At 50.9% G+C, this 14,246-nt stretch overlaps 5 protein-coding genes across 5 annotated transcripts; all 5 read left to right on the top strand.

The window, feature by feature from the left end:
• Positions 1 to 455: 455 nt before the first annotated feature.
• On the top strand, positions 456 to 2,036 carry PV10_02357 (uncharacterized protein; the record flags this gene model as incomplete). Its single annotated transcript, XM_016366661.1, has 2 exons — positions 456 to 797; positions 939 to 2,036. The coding sequence occupies 2 exons, from the start codon at positions 456 to 458 to the stop codon at positions 2,034 to 2,036; spliced, it is 1,440 nt and encodes a 479-aa protein (XP_016226179.1).
• Positions 2,037 to 3,887: 1,851 nt separating this feature from the next.
• PV10_02356 (uncharacterized protein) lies at positions 3,888 to 4,692 on the top strand (the record flags this gene model as incomplete). The annotated part of the gene is made up of 2 exons (XM_016366660.1): positions 3,888 to 3,913; positions 4,029 to 4,692. 2 exons carry the CDS (start codon positions 3,888 to 3,890, stop codon positions 4,690 to 4,692), a joined length of 690 nt encoding a protein of 229 aa, XP_016226178.1.
• A 1,792-nt stretch (positions 4,693 to 6,484) lies between these two features.
• On the top strand, positions 6,485 to 9,034 carry PV10_02355 (uncharacterized protein; the record flags this gene model as incomplete). The annotated part of the gene is made up of 1 exon (XM_016366659.1): positions 6,485 to 9,034. One exon carries the CDS (start codon positions 6,485 to 6,487, stop codon positions 9,032 to 9,034), a length of 2,550 nt encoding a protein of 849 aa, XP_016226177.1.
• Positions 9,035 to 9,731: 697 nt separating this feature from the next.
• PV10_02354 (uncharacterized protein) lies at positions 9,732 to 11,996 on the top strand. Its single transcript, XM_016366658.1, has 6 exons — positions 9,732 to 10,040; positions 10,092 to 10,103; positions 10,173 to 10,471; positions 10,530 to 11,025; positions 11,101 to 11,343; positions 11,397 to 11,996. The coding sequence occupies exons 1-6, from the start codon at positions 9,926 to 9,928 to the stop codon at positions 11,888 to 11,890; spliced, it is 1,659 nt and encodes a 552-aa protein (XP_016226176.1). The 5' UTR covers positions 9,732 to 9,925; the 3' UTR covers positions 11,891 to 11,996.
• A 736-nt stretch (positions 11,997 to 12,732) lies between these two features.
• PV10_02353 (uncharacterized protein) lies at positions 12,733 to 14,081 on the top strand. Its single transcript, XM_016366657.1, has 2 exons — positions 12,733 to 13,548; positions 13,632 to 14,081. The coding sequence occupies exons 1-2, from the start codon at positions 12,940 to 12,942 to the stop codon at positions 13,941 to 13,943; spliced, it is 921 nt and encodes a 306-aa protein (XP_016226175.1). The 5' UTR covers positions 12,733 to 12,939; the 3' UTR covers positions 13,944 to 14,081.
• Positions 14,082 to 14,246: the final 165 nt, after the last annotated feature.

The following is a 14,246-nucleotide window of genomic DNA, read 5'->3' as shown; positions in this document are numbered from 1 at the left end:
GGAACATTTTGGCCAAACCTAAAACTATACCTACAGGTGAAGCAGCCATGTCTAGATTTTCCGAAGACTGCCCTGCTACAGAGAAACAAGAACAGAGAGAAATGTATGAGGTGAAATTGTGACGCAGACGATGGGCTGGTTGCGTCATTCGGATGCATTTTGCAACTTCCAGAAGTTCTTACTACTTCCTGTGGCAGGCACGGCAGGTTAAACGAAATGCCTTGCATCGCACTGGCTCCTTCCCTCGGAAGAGTTTCCGCCTACTCCGTAGTATGTATTGTTCCTCGACTAAAAACAGTCGCCTGCCTCCTTTCCTCGCGCCTCATGAGTTGTACGCGATGGCCCCCCTTGAACTACTCGTCATGAAACCCGTTGTCTTGGTCTACTGATTCGTCTACTGACATGACCCATTCCCTTGCGATTTTTGAGATTCCGTACCTATCCCATGTTCCCCCATGACGACCACTCGTCTCCTCTTGGGCGAGGAGGTCACTTACGAAGATGCCAAAACCCGGGAAACAAATATCCTTCATCATCTCACCTACCCAGACCGTTTTCAGCGTTTCTTAGCCTTCATATTCCGCCATAAGAGTGTCATTCAACAACGTGTTGCGCTTCATTTGAATCTCCGCTCCCCGTCCCAATGTCAGATCGTCGACTCCGAAGAATGGATGGAAGGAGCCTTCAACCTGTGCGTCCCCGTGATAGTCAATGGTTCAAAATGTGCTTTGATGCGGTTCCCATTCCCTTATCGAATAGGGGACGGCACTTTTTGCTCTGGAAATCGTGACGAAAAAGTTCGATGTGAGGCAGCAACATATACATGGATGCATCAAGAATGTCCGGATACGACTTTATGGATTCGGTTTCTCAAGCGGCCAATGTGTGGGTCAACATGATCATCATTCCGATGTCTTTTGCTGATATGACTTGGACAGTTCACCTCGACTGAACAACGCCCCGTTCATGCTCGTCTCTTTCGCCTCCTCAAATGTCGCTTCTTGTCCTGGCTCGGCCTTCCTGTCCCTTCGGATCTCGTCCCACATCATAATGGTAATTGGAAGGGAATGGGACCATACCTTTTGATTGAATATATCGACGAGACCAGAGGGCAGAGGTTATCCGACACTTGGGAAACAGGCCGGGTGAATCCTCGACTTCGAAAACACCTGTTTCGTGGAATTGCCCAGACCATGTTAAGGATGGCCCGAGTCCCCTTTCCCCGTATCGGGTCCCTGATAATTGACGATGATGGTTTTCTTCGCCTAGCAAATCGTCCTCTCACATCCGAGCTTCAAGATCTAGAGAGCGAGGGCATCCCGCTGGATATTCCCAGGAATCGCACTTACGATACAGTTGGTGCATACATCGATGACCTTCTCCATTGTCATGATAGTCGATTGCGGCACCAACCAAACTCGGTGTTTGAGCTTGGTGATGCTGTCTCTCAAATGGCTGCCCATACCACGCTGAGGACAGTGCGAGCAGACTTCTTTCGGCGGGATCTAAACGAAGGGCCGTTCACCATGCAGCTAACAGACATGAATCGCCACAACATAATCGTTGACCGTGATTGGAACCTCACGTGTCACATTGACCTCGAATGGACAGCTATACTTCCACAGGAGTTTATGCAGCCACCACTTTGGCTTACAAACCAGGCTGTGGATACCCTGGACGTCGATACATACAACAAACCTCGAGAAGAATTCATGCAAGCTATGGAAGAAGAGGAGAAAAATAGTCTGGAACTACAACGCGTTGACAAAGATGCCCTTCAGCTCTCTTCCATCATGAATGCGAGCTGGGACCGTGGCACATTTTGGTATGTGCTTGCAATGCAAAGCGCGACAGGTCTTCATCCGATATTTTACGATAGAATCCAACCACTCTCTCCTCGTCTACACCGTGAGAATGACCAATTTTGCTTAATTACGTTTGCATACTGGGCAAGGCAGAGTCATAATTTCATGGACGAAAAGGTCAATCAAAAGGAAGAGTATGACCGAAAGCTGCTTGAAGCTTTCCAAACATGAGCTATGGTTGAGTTGCCCATTCCAATTTGAATTTTATAGGTCTGTTCACTTTGTCTTTGGTTCTTCTGGTCTTGCAGTGCTCCCCTCTTCTTTTGCCAGGTCTCTCACGGCGTTCGACCAGGCTCTGTATTGCCTTTCCCATCCGCTTTTTCTGTGCCGCTCGTGCGGATGAAGAGAGCTGTTCAAGCGTCTTGGAATCTGTTCTCATAGCAATTTGAGCGGTGTCGGTAACTGGTCAATGTACTCGTCAGACTTGATGGAGCTTGCTGAGTTTTGGTCGGCCATGACTTGAAGCTGATTGAGAGGTATTCTGACTGTACGCCATATCATCATTCACTTGATCAGTCTAGGCTGATGCAGCCAGACGTGAGGCTCAAGATATGAATTACATTTGATCAGTGTGAGATACAACTTGCTCTCGAGAATTGCACCGGGGTGTATACACAGTACTTTATACAATTGGTTGAGTCCAGGCTGTGATTTGAGACTCGCTGGAGTTACAGTGTTACCAATAAAGGACTGATGCCATCTGTACGGAGACAGTCGCAGATTTGAATGCAAGAATATACCACTATACCCCATGCAAGACAATAAGGCTGGGAGAAGTCACAGGGCTACAGTGGAAGGCGAACACCATCGAACGTGGAAAGCTGTCATTGGGTACCATGGCCATGAGAGACTGCTGCCTTGGGTCCTTTTTGACGGTTATATTCGCCAGCGTTTAGGATATCTCTTTCGTAGGACATCTTGGTCGCGCTCTTTGTCACCGGCCTACGTGGTAAATGGTCATGCGTTTCGTCAAACACGTATCCTGCCCTCCTTTGGTAGCCTCTGCGATGGATGAGGAGACGCCACTGTCTCTTCTCTTCCTCTGGGAGATCATTCCTCTCTCTGGCGAGTGATGAGTAAGCGAAGAAAAACTCACGCAATGTAGATGTATAGATGACATAGATATAAATTGGGCGGTGAGGCGTAGTCAGTGACAAGTTGAGACTTTGAGCCTATGTCCCTTAAAGCTGCCAATCTTTCGAGAACTTTTGAAGCCAGCGCACGTGCTCCGGCGATTGATGAGTAATAAAACCTCGCCCCAACAAGTGAGGGGCAACTCACGTGTGTAGACCCTGGAAATACTCCGTACATGCCTGATACCTAGCACGCCTATTGGAACCCAATACCACGTTTGAGCATAAGCTTAGTACCTAGGTTAGGTACCTAGGTACTGTACAGTAACTAGTAGGTACCGTGGTACCCAAGGTTCAAGGGTCCGTGTGCCAGTACCGGTCCCCACGGTGCCTGTTGGGCGGTACACTTTGGTTCTGGCCAGGCGTAGGAGTGTGTACGAATAAAGTGTCATCTAGTGGCACCTTCTGGAGAAAACCAGCCAAGGCGCCATACCTATTCGGACCGGATCCTCCAGATTGCGTGATCTACTCGCTCGATGATTGTTCAATATCATCGCAAGAAAAAACATTTGCGGGCACCCGACTTGTCGGTCCAAGCATCAGCAAATGCTGTGTTGGTGTGATGCAATCCTCGAAGCCGGCCATGCCACCCACTCTTACACTATGTGTATTTGGTGGTTCGGCCAAAGTGCAGAGTTTACGTCGGCCTGCAGGGATTTGCCTCAGTCTGTGAGGCGACACACTACAGGATTTGTCTTCTGCGCCGGCCGAGACGCTCCCACCATGCAATTACCTACTTGATTAATCTTCTCTCTCTCGACACATGCAACTGCATTTCCCTCTTACTTTTCTTCTCTCTGCTTGAATTGGACTGTCTGCCTGAGTCTTCTTCTCTATCTAACCACACTAAAGCCTTTGATCTAATCCTCCAAACTACAACACAGTCAACATGGGTTCCGTCGAGCGTCCTGAGCCGTGAGTTCTCCCCCGCTGTCCTCGTTGATTGGAAATCCAGTCCTCTACAAGCTCTGCAACTTTTCTCGTACCCTGATCCATTCATTGACCACTGCTGACTGCTCCAACTCTCTAGTCTCCGTCTTGGATCTGTCGCGCCCAACTTCAAGGCCGACACCACCAAGGGCCCCATCGACTTTCATGAGTTCATCGGCAACAACTGGGTCGTGCTTTTCTCCCACCCCGAAGACTACACCCCTGTGTGCACCACTGAGCTTGGTGCCTTTGCTAAATTGGAGCCCGAGTTCGCGAGAAGAGGCGTCAAGTTGATCGGCTTGTCCGCCAACACTATTGAGAGCCATGGTGGCTGGATCAAAGACATCAACGAAATCGCCGGTAGCGACCTCCAATTCCCCATCATTGGAGACAAGCAGAGACAGGTGGCTTTGGCATATGACATGCTCGACCACCAAGATGCCACAAACGTCGATTCCAAGGGCATCGCTTTCACCATCCGATCCGTCTTTGTGATCGACCCCAACAAGAAGATCCGCACCATCCTCTCATACCCAGCATCCACTGGCCGCAACAGCGCAGAGGTTCTCCGTATTGTGGATTCTCTCCAGACCGGTGACAAGTGGCGAGTCACCACCCCCATCAACTGGGTTCCCGGTGACGACGTCATTGTCGCACCCCCCGTCAAGACCGAGGAGGCTCAGAAGCTGTGGCCCGATCTTAAGATCATCAAGCCATACCTCCGAACCACCCCTCTTCCCAAGGAGAAGACCTCTGCTGCTTAGATGAGTAATCGTCATAGGCAGGAGTCTGGTCCAGGAAGTTCAGCTGTCGATCGATTTCTTTCGAGGTCAGGAACAGTATGGAAGCGAGCTTGGATAGTGCAGTAGAATACCCAATCAAGAATTGCGATCCGACATGAAAAACGAAAGATCGGTTGTACTGGTGAAATTAGTTGACGCGTTCGATGGGTCGCGCATGGTGGCAGGCTGCATCAGTGTGTTCGCCTTCGACCCAACCTTACCCTGGTCGTTTATCTATCCTCCAGAAATGAAAGCATCGAGGATAGACAGTCATCAAGCATGTAGCCTGTGATGGCTGGGTGATAAGTATTCATGGCATCTTATGTATGCAGCCTTGGCTTGAATCGCACAGGCGCGTATTCAGCGGTGACTTCCTCCGAACTTTTTGCGCCTGCCTTCCGATCTCGTCTCCTGGTCGTGCCTGCAGGCGGGGGAGGGGAAAAAGAGGCTTGAGAGGCTTGGCAGCTCAGGCCAGTCACAAGTCGGAAGGTGCAACTTCGGTAGGCCAAGGGAAAGAGTAAGGGAGCCTTAGCACCTTAGGTAACCACGTCGCAGCCCAGGCCAGGCCAGACCGTGTGTTGCACGAACTTGCTACACAACGGACATGCTGCAAACCTCGCTATATCTGAATCTTGCATCTGTGCAGTACAGATCCTCATCGTTGTCGCTCTTTGATCATCTACACTCGAGCAAGTCGACATCCTGAACGGCTACCTGCCGCACTGTCGAGGAAGAAGAGGTCAACTTTGCCTCTTTCATTTTTCCCACCGTCCCCCTTTCTCCGACGCCGCTAAAGTGACACAAGACACTACTTGCTCGCACGTCCCGTGTGCACGCCTGAGAGAACTCCCTTTGGCACCCGAGACAGTTTTTGGCTTCATCTGTGAGTAGCTTCAGCTGACTGCCTCTTTCCCCTTATGTTGCTACATTCCCCTCCCCATCAATCATGTTGCCATTCACACTGTTTCCCGTACCGAAAAGCATCGTCAGCCGTTGACTCGACCGGCGTCTGACACCACCACCACCACCACGCCAACGTTTCTTTGGAGATAAGAAGATGCCTGATAACCAATTTGTCTGGCGCTTCTCCCACACATTGCTTTTGACTTGGCCTGTTTGCTCCATGTTGGCTGTGTTTGCTGTCACTTGAAGCGACCCTTTCAACGCACTCGACGTTTACGTCTGACTGATAATGATGGCTAGATTTGGCCGTAAGACTTCCACGAAGCAAGCATCACTACCCGAACAACCCACTGCTAGATTTCATTCTTCACATCTCGATCCTCCATCACCTGACGAACAGAGTTGGCCTCCCACGCCACCTCCTGCGACAACCAGCCCCACTGGATTAATTTCTACCAGTCTTCCATCAACCTGGCCGCAGTCGGCCTCACCCTCTGGAGTAGACGACAAATCTTCCCCACCTAGACCACGGCACATCCCCATTGACATTACGAAATATCAAAACTTGACCTTGCCAACCCATGAACATGTTTCGGATCCTGTGACCAAATCTACGAATGTAACGCGACTGCCACGACATGTTCCCATAGTCATTCCTGATTTTGCTCAGCCTTTTTCCTCAGAATCTCGATCGCATCTTCCCGAGGACTCGAAGGACGACACGCCGCAAGTATCACTATTGACACAGCCTAATCAGCCCAGAGTTCCTGATTCGGCCTTTTCATCAGCCAACCAAGGTGCCGCCTCATGTTCAGAGGTTTCCGACACAGGTGCAAATAAGCTGCCCATTGCGCCTCGACAGCAGGCCGATATGAATGGCAGCCAAGTCAGCCTAGTGGCATCTGAAGCCAGCAATGAAGGAGGCGTTGCCACTTCGCAGCCCACTACAAATGGAAATGGCCCTGCAGGGAGCGCCGGCATAAGTCAAACCGCATCTCAACAGGGCAGCGCCCCTACAAACTTATCAGGTCTCGTCTGTAATGTGCATAGGACCACAGGTGAGGAACCGCACGCGCGTGTTGGGGCTACTACCACTATCTTGGGAGACAAGTTATACGTTTTTGGGGGTCGCTTGCATTCTCGAACAAGACCTCAATTGACATCGGATCTTTATGAGCTAGACCTGATCTCGCGCCACTGGGTTAGGATCGATGCACAAGGTGACATTCCTCCTCCTCGCTATTTCCACAGCGTTTGTGCGTTGGGCGATCTGAAGTTGGTCTGTTATGGAGGCATGTCACCGTCTCCACACATTCGAAACTCAAGCGGACCACTGAATGCCAAAGCTGCTGCTGATCCACAACCCGAGGTTGTGGTCATGTCAGATATCCATGTCTTTGACGTGCCAACCCGGACATGGACGTTGATATCTGCCTCAGACAACCCTCAGGGGAGGTACGCGCATTGTGCAGCTGTCTTGCCCTCGTCTGCGGTCTTCACATCAGCCAATGCGCCGATGTCGGCCATCCAGCATAACCCATCCTCCTCAGACCCGCATTCGGGCACACTGGGCGTCCAGATTGACGGTAGTGGAGGAGCCGAGATGGTTGTGGTAGGGGGCCAGGATAGCACCAACAACTACATTGAACAAATCAGCGTATTCAACCTTCGAAGTTTGAAATGGACCAGCACCACCTCGTGGGATCGAAAGTGTGGTGCATACAAAAGCATGGTGGCGCCTATGACAGGGCTGACTGCTGAATTAATTGGACGAGGGGTCCCTTTGAATGACACGCAGGCACAACGAACGAATTCAAGACCAGGAACGTCCATGCTGGTCTATTCGAACTACAATTTCCTGGATGTGAAATTGGAGCTCCAGGTACGGCATCCTGACGGGACACTGGTGGAAAAGCCCATGAGTGGCTCAGTGTCTCCGCCCGGACTACGGTTCCCTAATGGCGGCATCATAGATGGTCATTTTGTGGTTAGTGGCACATACTTGACTTCTTCCAAGCATGAGTATGCGCTGTGGGCCTTGGATTTGAAAACTCTCACGTGGACACGGATCGATACAAATGGCTCAATCTTTTCCCAGGGAAGTTGGAACCGAGGCATCTTGTGGAATAGAAGGAATACCTTTGTCATTCTAGGCCACCGCAAGCGAAGTCTTGTCGACGATTACAACCACCGCAGGGTCAACTTTAGCCACGTCTGCATGGTAGAATTGGAAGCGTTTGGCCTCTACGACAACCCCCGAAAGCTCAACCCAACTTCGGGCTATGTGTCGGTCTCTGCACCGACTGTGCCTTTATCTCTCCAGTCTGGACTTCCCACGCAGTTGGCGGGAGGTCGACCTTTCAATACTACGGCGGAACAATTGGGGCAAGCGGCGTTGGGCTTGATCGAACTATGCGACATGGACATTGTCGCTCTGGGTGGAGAGAAGATTCCCTGCAATTCCTACATTTTGTCCCGTCGCTGGGGCCCGTACTTCAATCAGCTGCTGACAGAATCGGCCTCGACGAACGAGAGTACAAATCTGTCGGACGCTACTATGTTGCGGCCCAATGCTCGATCGCAAACAAGTCGAAATTCTTCGGTCACCATCACACCAAGCATCACCAACGGATATCCGACGGGTGGACAAAGCGTAGGGGCCAATGGAAGTTTGGACTCGCAACGATCAGTGAGCAGGTCGACGACTCGAACATTGGTGGAGCTACCCAACACAGTGTCCGTCCCGGCAAGAAATCGACCTCGCCAGCTATATCTCCCGCACATGCCATCCACTATTCAGTTGCTACTGCACTTCTTGTACACATCGTCACTCCCGCCCGTTGGGACAACACTGTGCACGCCTCAGTCGCTGTGCTCGTTGCTTCAGATGGCTCGATCATATCAAGTTGATGGCCTACTGGAAGCAACCGTCGAACGACTACATGAAGTGCCGGAGGGACGAAACTCTGCGGCAGTGTTTAATGCGGCAGCAATGGCAGCCGGTGGAGGCAGAGGGCTTGTTGGCGCGATGGTTGGTAGTCTGCCGGGCATGGGCCGACGAGAGAGCGAGGCTACAACTATCGGTGACCCTTCGTTGTCGTCCAAGACAGCCGGACTGAAACTGGACTCTGGGTTCGAAGAGGTCAAGAAACGAGGACACACAAAGACAAACTCGACGGATTCGGCATCGACGGCAACATCGGCGTCCAACTCGACGGATGTGTCGCACACAGATAATGAGAATTCTCCGCTGGAAGAGAGTGGAGGAGCGGGAGGACGAGGAGATGGAGAGAATCGAGAGATGTGGACGGGAGATTTGAGTTCGGTGATTGGACTTCAGAAGCGAGGGCTTCGAGGTCTCATGGAGGGTCGCAGATTGCGAGAGAGAGCCAACACTGGAGCAGCAGGCGGTGGTGAATAAACAATCGAATCAAGAGTACATGACTCCCGTAGGGATTGAGGACCTAAGGAGGTGTATAGCGGTAATGGGATCACGTGTCAAGATTGAGATTGTGTAGGGAGGATGACAGTTGATCCTAAGAGTTGGTATTCCCCCGGCAGGATCAAACAACTATGTGCATGCATACAACTGCGATTCTAATAATGTGAGAGATTTGCATGTGCTTCTGATTTTCTCCAGGTCTGGGCAATTAGCCAGTATTGTTCATATATCGTGTGGTGTCGAAGCCAGGTCACGGGAACCAAAGTACCTCGGCATTCGAATGTTGGAAATTAGGAAGGCCTACTCCGTAGTGATGCAGGTGTTGGCAGATCATCTGACCCTTGATTCAGCCAATCGCGACACTCGCATTCCAGGCCCAAGTCATCAGCTGCGTCATGGGCTGCCACTTTGGTGGCTTCCGGGGGCTCACGGGGCTCCGTGGATTGATTCTTGCGGCAGCATGTGGGGAAGCATAGCCTAGACGCACCCCGAAACACGCAAAGAACACTCCGAGAGGTCGCTTTATCCAGGGCCTCGGGCCGCCGAAAGGAGCAGCTATGCGTCTTCTGGGCAATAATAATGATGCTGATGATTATTATTGACAAGACCTGAGCACAGGCAAACAGCATTGACATGTGAAAGCCACCCCTTGGATACCTCAATTCTACTCTGGTTTGACCGACTGCCTACTATTGCTGCTACTGATCACACTCTTTCTTTCTTCTTCACAATTGTATCCAGAGATTCTCCATTTCTGCCTATTGTATGCTACTATTTTGTCATTGCCATCTTTGAATTGTCGAGATACTATTTCTGTGCCTTCCTTGTCTTGCTCGCTGCACCTGCTTATCCGCACCTTCCGAATCCACCATGTCCAAAACATTCTCGGCCGCCGATGTGGCAACACACAACAAGGCCGACAACCTGTACATCATTGTCGATGAAGATGTCTATGACTTGACTAAATTTCAGGACGAGCATCCAGGTAGGTTGCCATGTTACTCCTCATTGCTAAACTCTGGCTAACTTGATACAGGCGGAAAAAAGAGTAAGCCATCACAATCTGCTGGTCACGAGCAATGTTCTACCCGTCCAATCCACTAACACAGACTCACAGTCCTCCAAAGAGTGGCTGGAAAAGACGCATCGAAGCAGTTCTGGAAATATCACAATGAGGGAATTCTCAAGAAGTTCAAGTCAAAGTTGCATGTTGGTTCATTGGATTCTAAGAAGGCGGCCGCACCACCCACACCCCCCGCCACCCCGCCTCCACAGGAGAAGACACCAAAGGTAGTCCCTCAAGCAGAGTCTGGCACCGTTGCTCCTGCGCCGGGCCCTGCTGCTCATGAGGAGGCCGAAGCCCTCGACCCCTATGGCTCTCTGATTCCATTCGGCGACCCCAACTGGTATCAAGGAGTGAGTCATTGAGACAGACTAAAAACTCTTGCGCAAGTGTGCTGATGGATTCTGCTAGTACCACTCCCCATACTACAACGAGACCCATGCTGCGCTTCGAGCCGAAGTGCGAGAATGGGTTGAGACCGAACTCGAACCCTATGTGACCGAATGGGATGAGACAAAGCGTGTGCCCGAGTCAATCTATAAACAATGCGGTGAACGTGGCTATCTGGCTGGTCTTCTTGGTGTCAAGTACCCCAAACACCTGGTCAAGAACACCGTCAAGAGCGTTCCCCCTGAGAAGTGGGATCTGTTTCATGAAATGCTCCTGACCGATGAGCTCTCGAGGACAGGCTCCGGAGGTCTCGTCTGGAATTTGTTGGGCGGCTTCGGAATCGGATGCCCACCACTGGTCAAGTACGGTCAGAAGAAACTCGTGGAACGCATTCTGCCAGGAATTCTCTCTGGTGACAAGCGCATCTGTCTGGCCATCACTGAGCCCGATGCCGGTTCTGATGTCGCCAATCTTACCTGCGAAGCCAAGTTGAGTGAAGATGGAAAACACTATATCGGTAAGTCCAATGGGGGGGACTCGAGTCCCGTTCCCCAGTAACAAACTACATAAGGCTGACTTGCATCAAAAACAGTCAATGGAGAGAAGAAGTGGATCACCAACGGTATCTGGTGTGATTACTTCACCACGGCCGTGAGAACCGGTGGACCAGGCATGGGAGGAGTGAGTCTTCTCCTCATTGAACGATCCGAGGGGGTCAGCACCAGACGTATGGACTGCCAGGGAGTGTGGAGCAGTGGCACGACATATATTACATTTGAAGACGTTAAAGTGCCCGTTGAGAATGTGCTGGGCAAGCCCAACAAGGGCTTCCAAGGTAAAGAGACTCGAGCCAAATGTTCATGGACCAGCGACTGACGGAGACTACAGTGATCATGACCAACTTCAATCACGAACGAATCGGAATTATCATCCAGTGCACACGATTTTCTCGAGTTTGTTTTGAGGAATCGGTCAAATACGCATCCAAGCGAAAGACATTTGGCAAGAAGTTGATCGACCACCCAGTGATTCGACTGAAGCTCGCCCACATGGCACGCCAAATTGAAGCGACCTCATCGTGGCTGGAAAACATTGTATATCAATGCCAGAAGATGAACGAAACCGAGGCCATGCTGAGACTGGGTGGAGCCATCGCAGGTCTCAAGGCCCAGGCGACCACGACATTTGAATTCTGTACCAAGGAGGCTGCTCAGATCTTTGGTGGTCTAGCATACTCCCGGGGCGGTCAGGGAGCCAAGATCGAGCGCTTGTATCGGGACACCCTTGCATACAAGATTCCCGGTGGAAGCGAGGAGATTATGCTCGACTTGAGTATTCGACAGAGCATGAAGGTCCACAAGGCCTTAGGCATGAAGTTGTAGGATGACTTGAATGTCGAGGTAGAAACAGCCCTCCACCTTGTACTCTGTCTCCCATCTTCAATTCTGATGTCATGGGACGAAATACAATCCTCACGTGAAAGCCCAACCTTCTTGACGTTAATGTTTCTCTGTAAAGTTGTAGAGGCGAGTTGGAAGACTGCACACGCAGTTGCGATTTTCGCCTCTTTTTTCTTTTCTTCCATTGTCAATTCTCATACCTCATACCACATGTTTGGTAGGGATGGAATCAGCAGTCCAACAGAGATGGTAGGTCAAGACTGACCAAGAATCGCCATCCCATCCAACATTGTTGCCCAATGCACACTTCACGTACACCTGAGTTAGGCTCACTCAATAATAATCACCCACACAGCCATCGAGGTGGGACCCCTCCATGCCCTCCCCGCGACAGTCAATGGCCGAGTTTCACATGCGGGCCTGAACAAGGAAGACTCTTCCAAGCACAAAAGCTTACGCATGCTTGGACCTGCAAGTCGCATTCAGCCTATGCCTACAAGTACACGGCCCACCAGAGTTCGATCTCTTGATCCATGCATTACGCAGGTACGTCACGCTCTGCTCTTCCGACCCATCCAGGGTTTCTGCGATGGCCTGTCGGATGGGAGCATTTCTCTCTCCCTCGCTACCGGCAATGCCTCTTCAGTACCTCTAGACTTTGACTGGGGTGACAGGGTCCCAGTCTTATTCTGCTGGCGTAAGGCTTGTACTCGTCACAACCGCATGGTCGCAAGGACAAGGTCTCGTCAGCATCCAATGTTCTGCGATGTACAGCCTGAACCCCGGTTCAGACCCATCTTCAACGACCGATGGAATCGCCGCCACCCGAGAGCTATTTTTTTCTTCAGCACTGACACCACAGATCCTGTGTCTGATCTCCATGGTTCCTTTTATAGACTGCGACTTTTCTGGTATTGGTTGCGTCTGAATATATACAACTTCTAATCATTCTTGTTTCCTTCTATACCATCTTTCGTTCTTTATTCCATCATTCCACGACGCATTCACTTGTAGTCGAATTTATCTACACCATGCGTGCTTCATCAGTTCTGGCCCTCGCTGCCACACTTCCCTCAACCTTCGCTGCTTATAAAGGCTTCAACTATGGCTCGACTGGCCGCGACCAAGCTGCCTTCGAAGGCGAATTCAACTCAGCAAAGAACCTTGCGGGCTCGAGCTACACCTCAGCGAGACTGTACACCATGATCCAGGATGGCACCACGAACACACCCATCTCTGCTATTCCTGCCGCCATTAGCACCGGTACCTCTCTACTCCTAGGTCTCTGGGCCTCGGCTGGTGACGCCATCTTCCAGAACGAACTTGCTGCGCTGAATGCTGCCATTGCCCAATACGGCACCGCTTTCACCGACCTCATTGCTGGCATCAGCGTCGGCTCCGAGGACGTGTACCGTATCACACCTATTGGTGTAGCTAACAATGCAGGCGTGGGTGTTGGCCCTGACGTCCTTGTCAATTACATCGGCCAAGTTCGCAGCGCCATTTCTGGTACCAGTGCCTCTGACAAGCTCGTTGGCCACGTCGACACATACAATGTCTGGACCAACTCGAGCCAAGATGCTTTGATTGCCGCCTGCGACTTTCTAGGTGTCGATGCCTATCCTTACTACGAAACCACCGTGAGTTACTCTCCCTTCCCACGTTTTGCTCCACCTTCCCTAGATCTCTTGCACTGACTAACGCTTTTCATTTCGCTCTGCAGAAAGCCAACTCGATCGAAAATGCCAATGCCACCTTCTGGGATGATTACGAATTGACCGTCGCCGCCAGCCAGGGCAAACCCGTATGGATCACAGAAACTGGCTGGCCTGTTTCCGGTCCCTCGTCGAACCAAGCCGTCGCATCCATCGATAACGCAAAGACTTACTATGACGATGTGGCCTGTCATGCCTTCGCCACTGGTGTTAACACCTGGTGGTATATTCTTCAGGACACTGGTGCCGAGCCCAGTTTTGGGTTGGTCGGTGCCGGAACACCCCCTCCAACAACACCTCTTTATGACTTGAGTTGCTAGGTATCAAGGAAGTCCAGATTATAATAGTAGGAGTTATTGGATATGGGTGGACATAGATAATTCGCGGTACATATACTATGTTATTGTCCCGTATAGACACCATAAATAAAGTAAATTTTACAGAACGCTCCAAGCCTGTACATGTCGAAAGTCTTGCGTCATGTGTTCATAGTAGTTGTGAGTGGGTATCAATGCTGATGCTCTCAACAGACAGTGACATTTCTTGATCATATCGGTGAACCAATCATAACCATCCAAAGTCACGTGTCGTATGTTGTTCCTTCCACATTGGGACAATCAACA

This window comes from Exophiala mesophila, assembly GCF_000836275.1.
Source record: "Exophiala mesophila strain CBS 40295 unplaced genomic scaffold supercont1.2, whole genome shotgun sequence".
Classification (NCBI taxonomy): Eukaryota; Fungi; Ascomycota; class Eurotiomycetes; order Chaetothyriales; family Herpotrichiellaceae; genus Exophiala; species Exophiala mesophila.
Note: the sequence above shows the minus strand (reverse complement) of the source record. Positions and strands in the feature narration are given on the sequence as shown.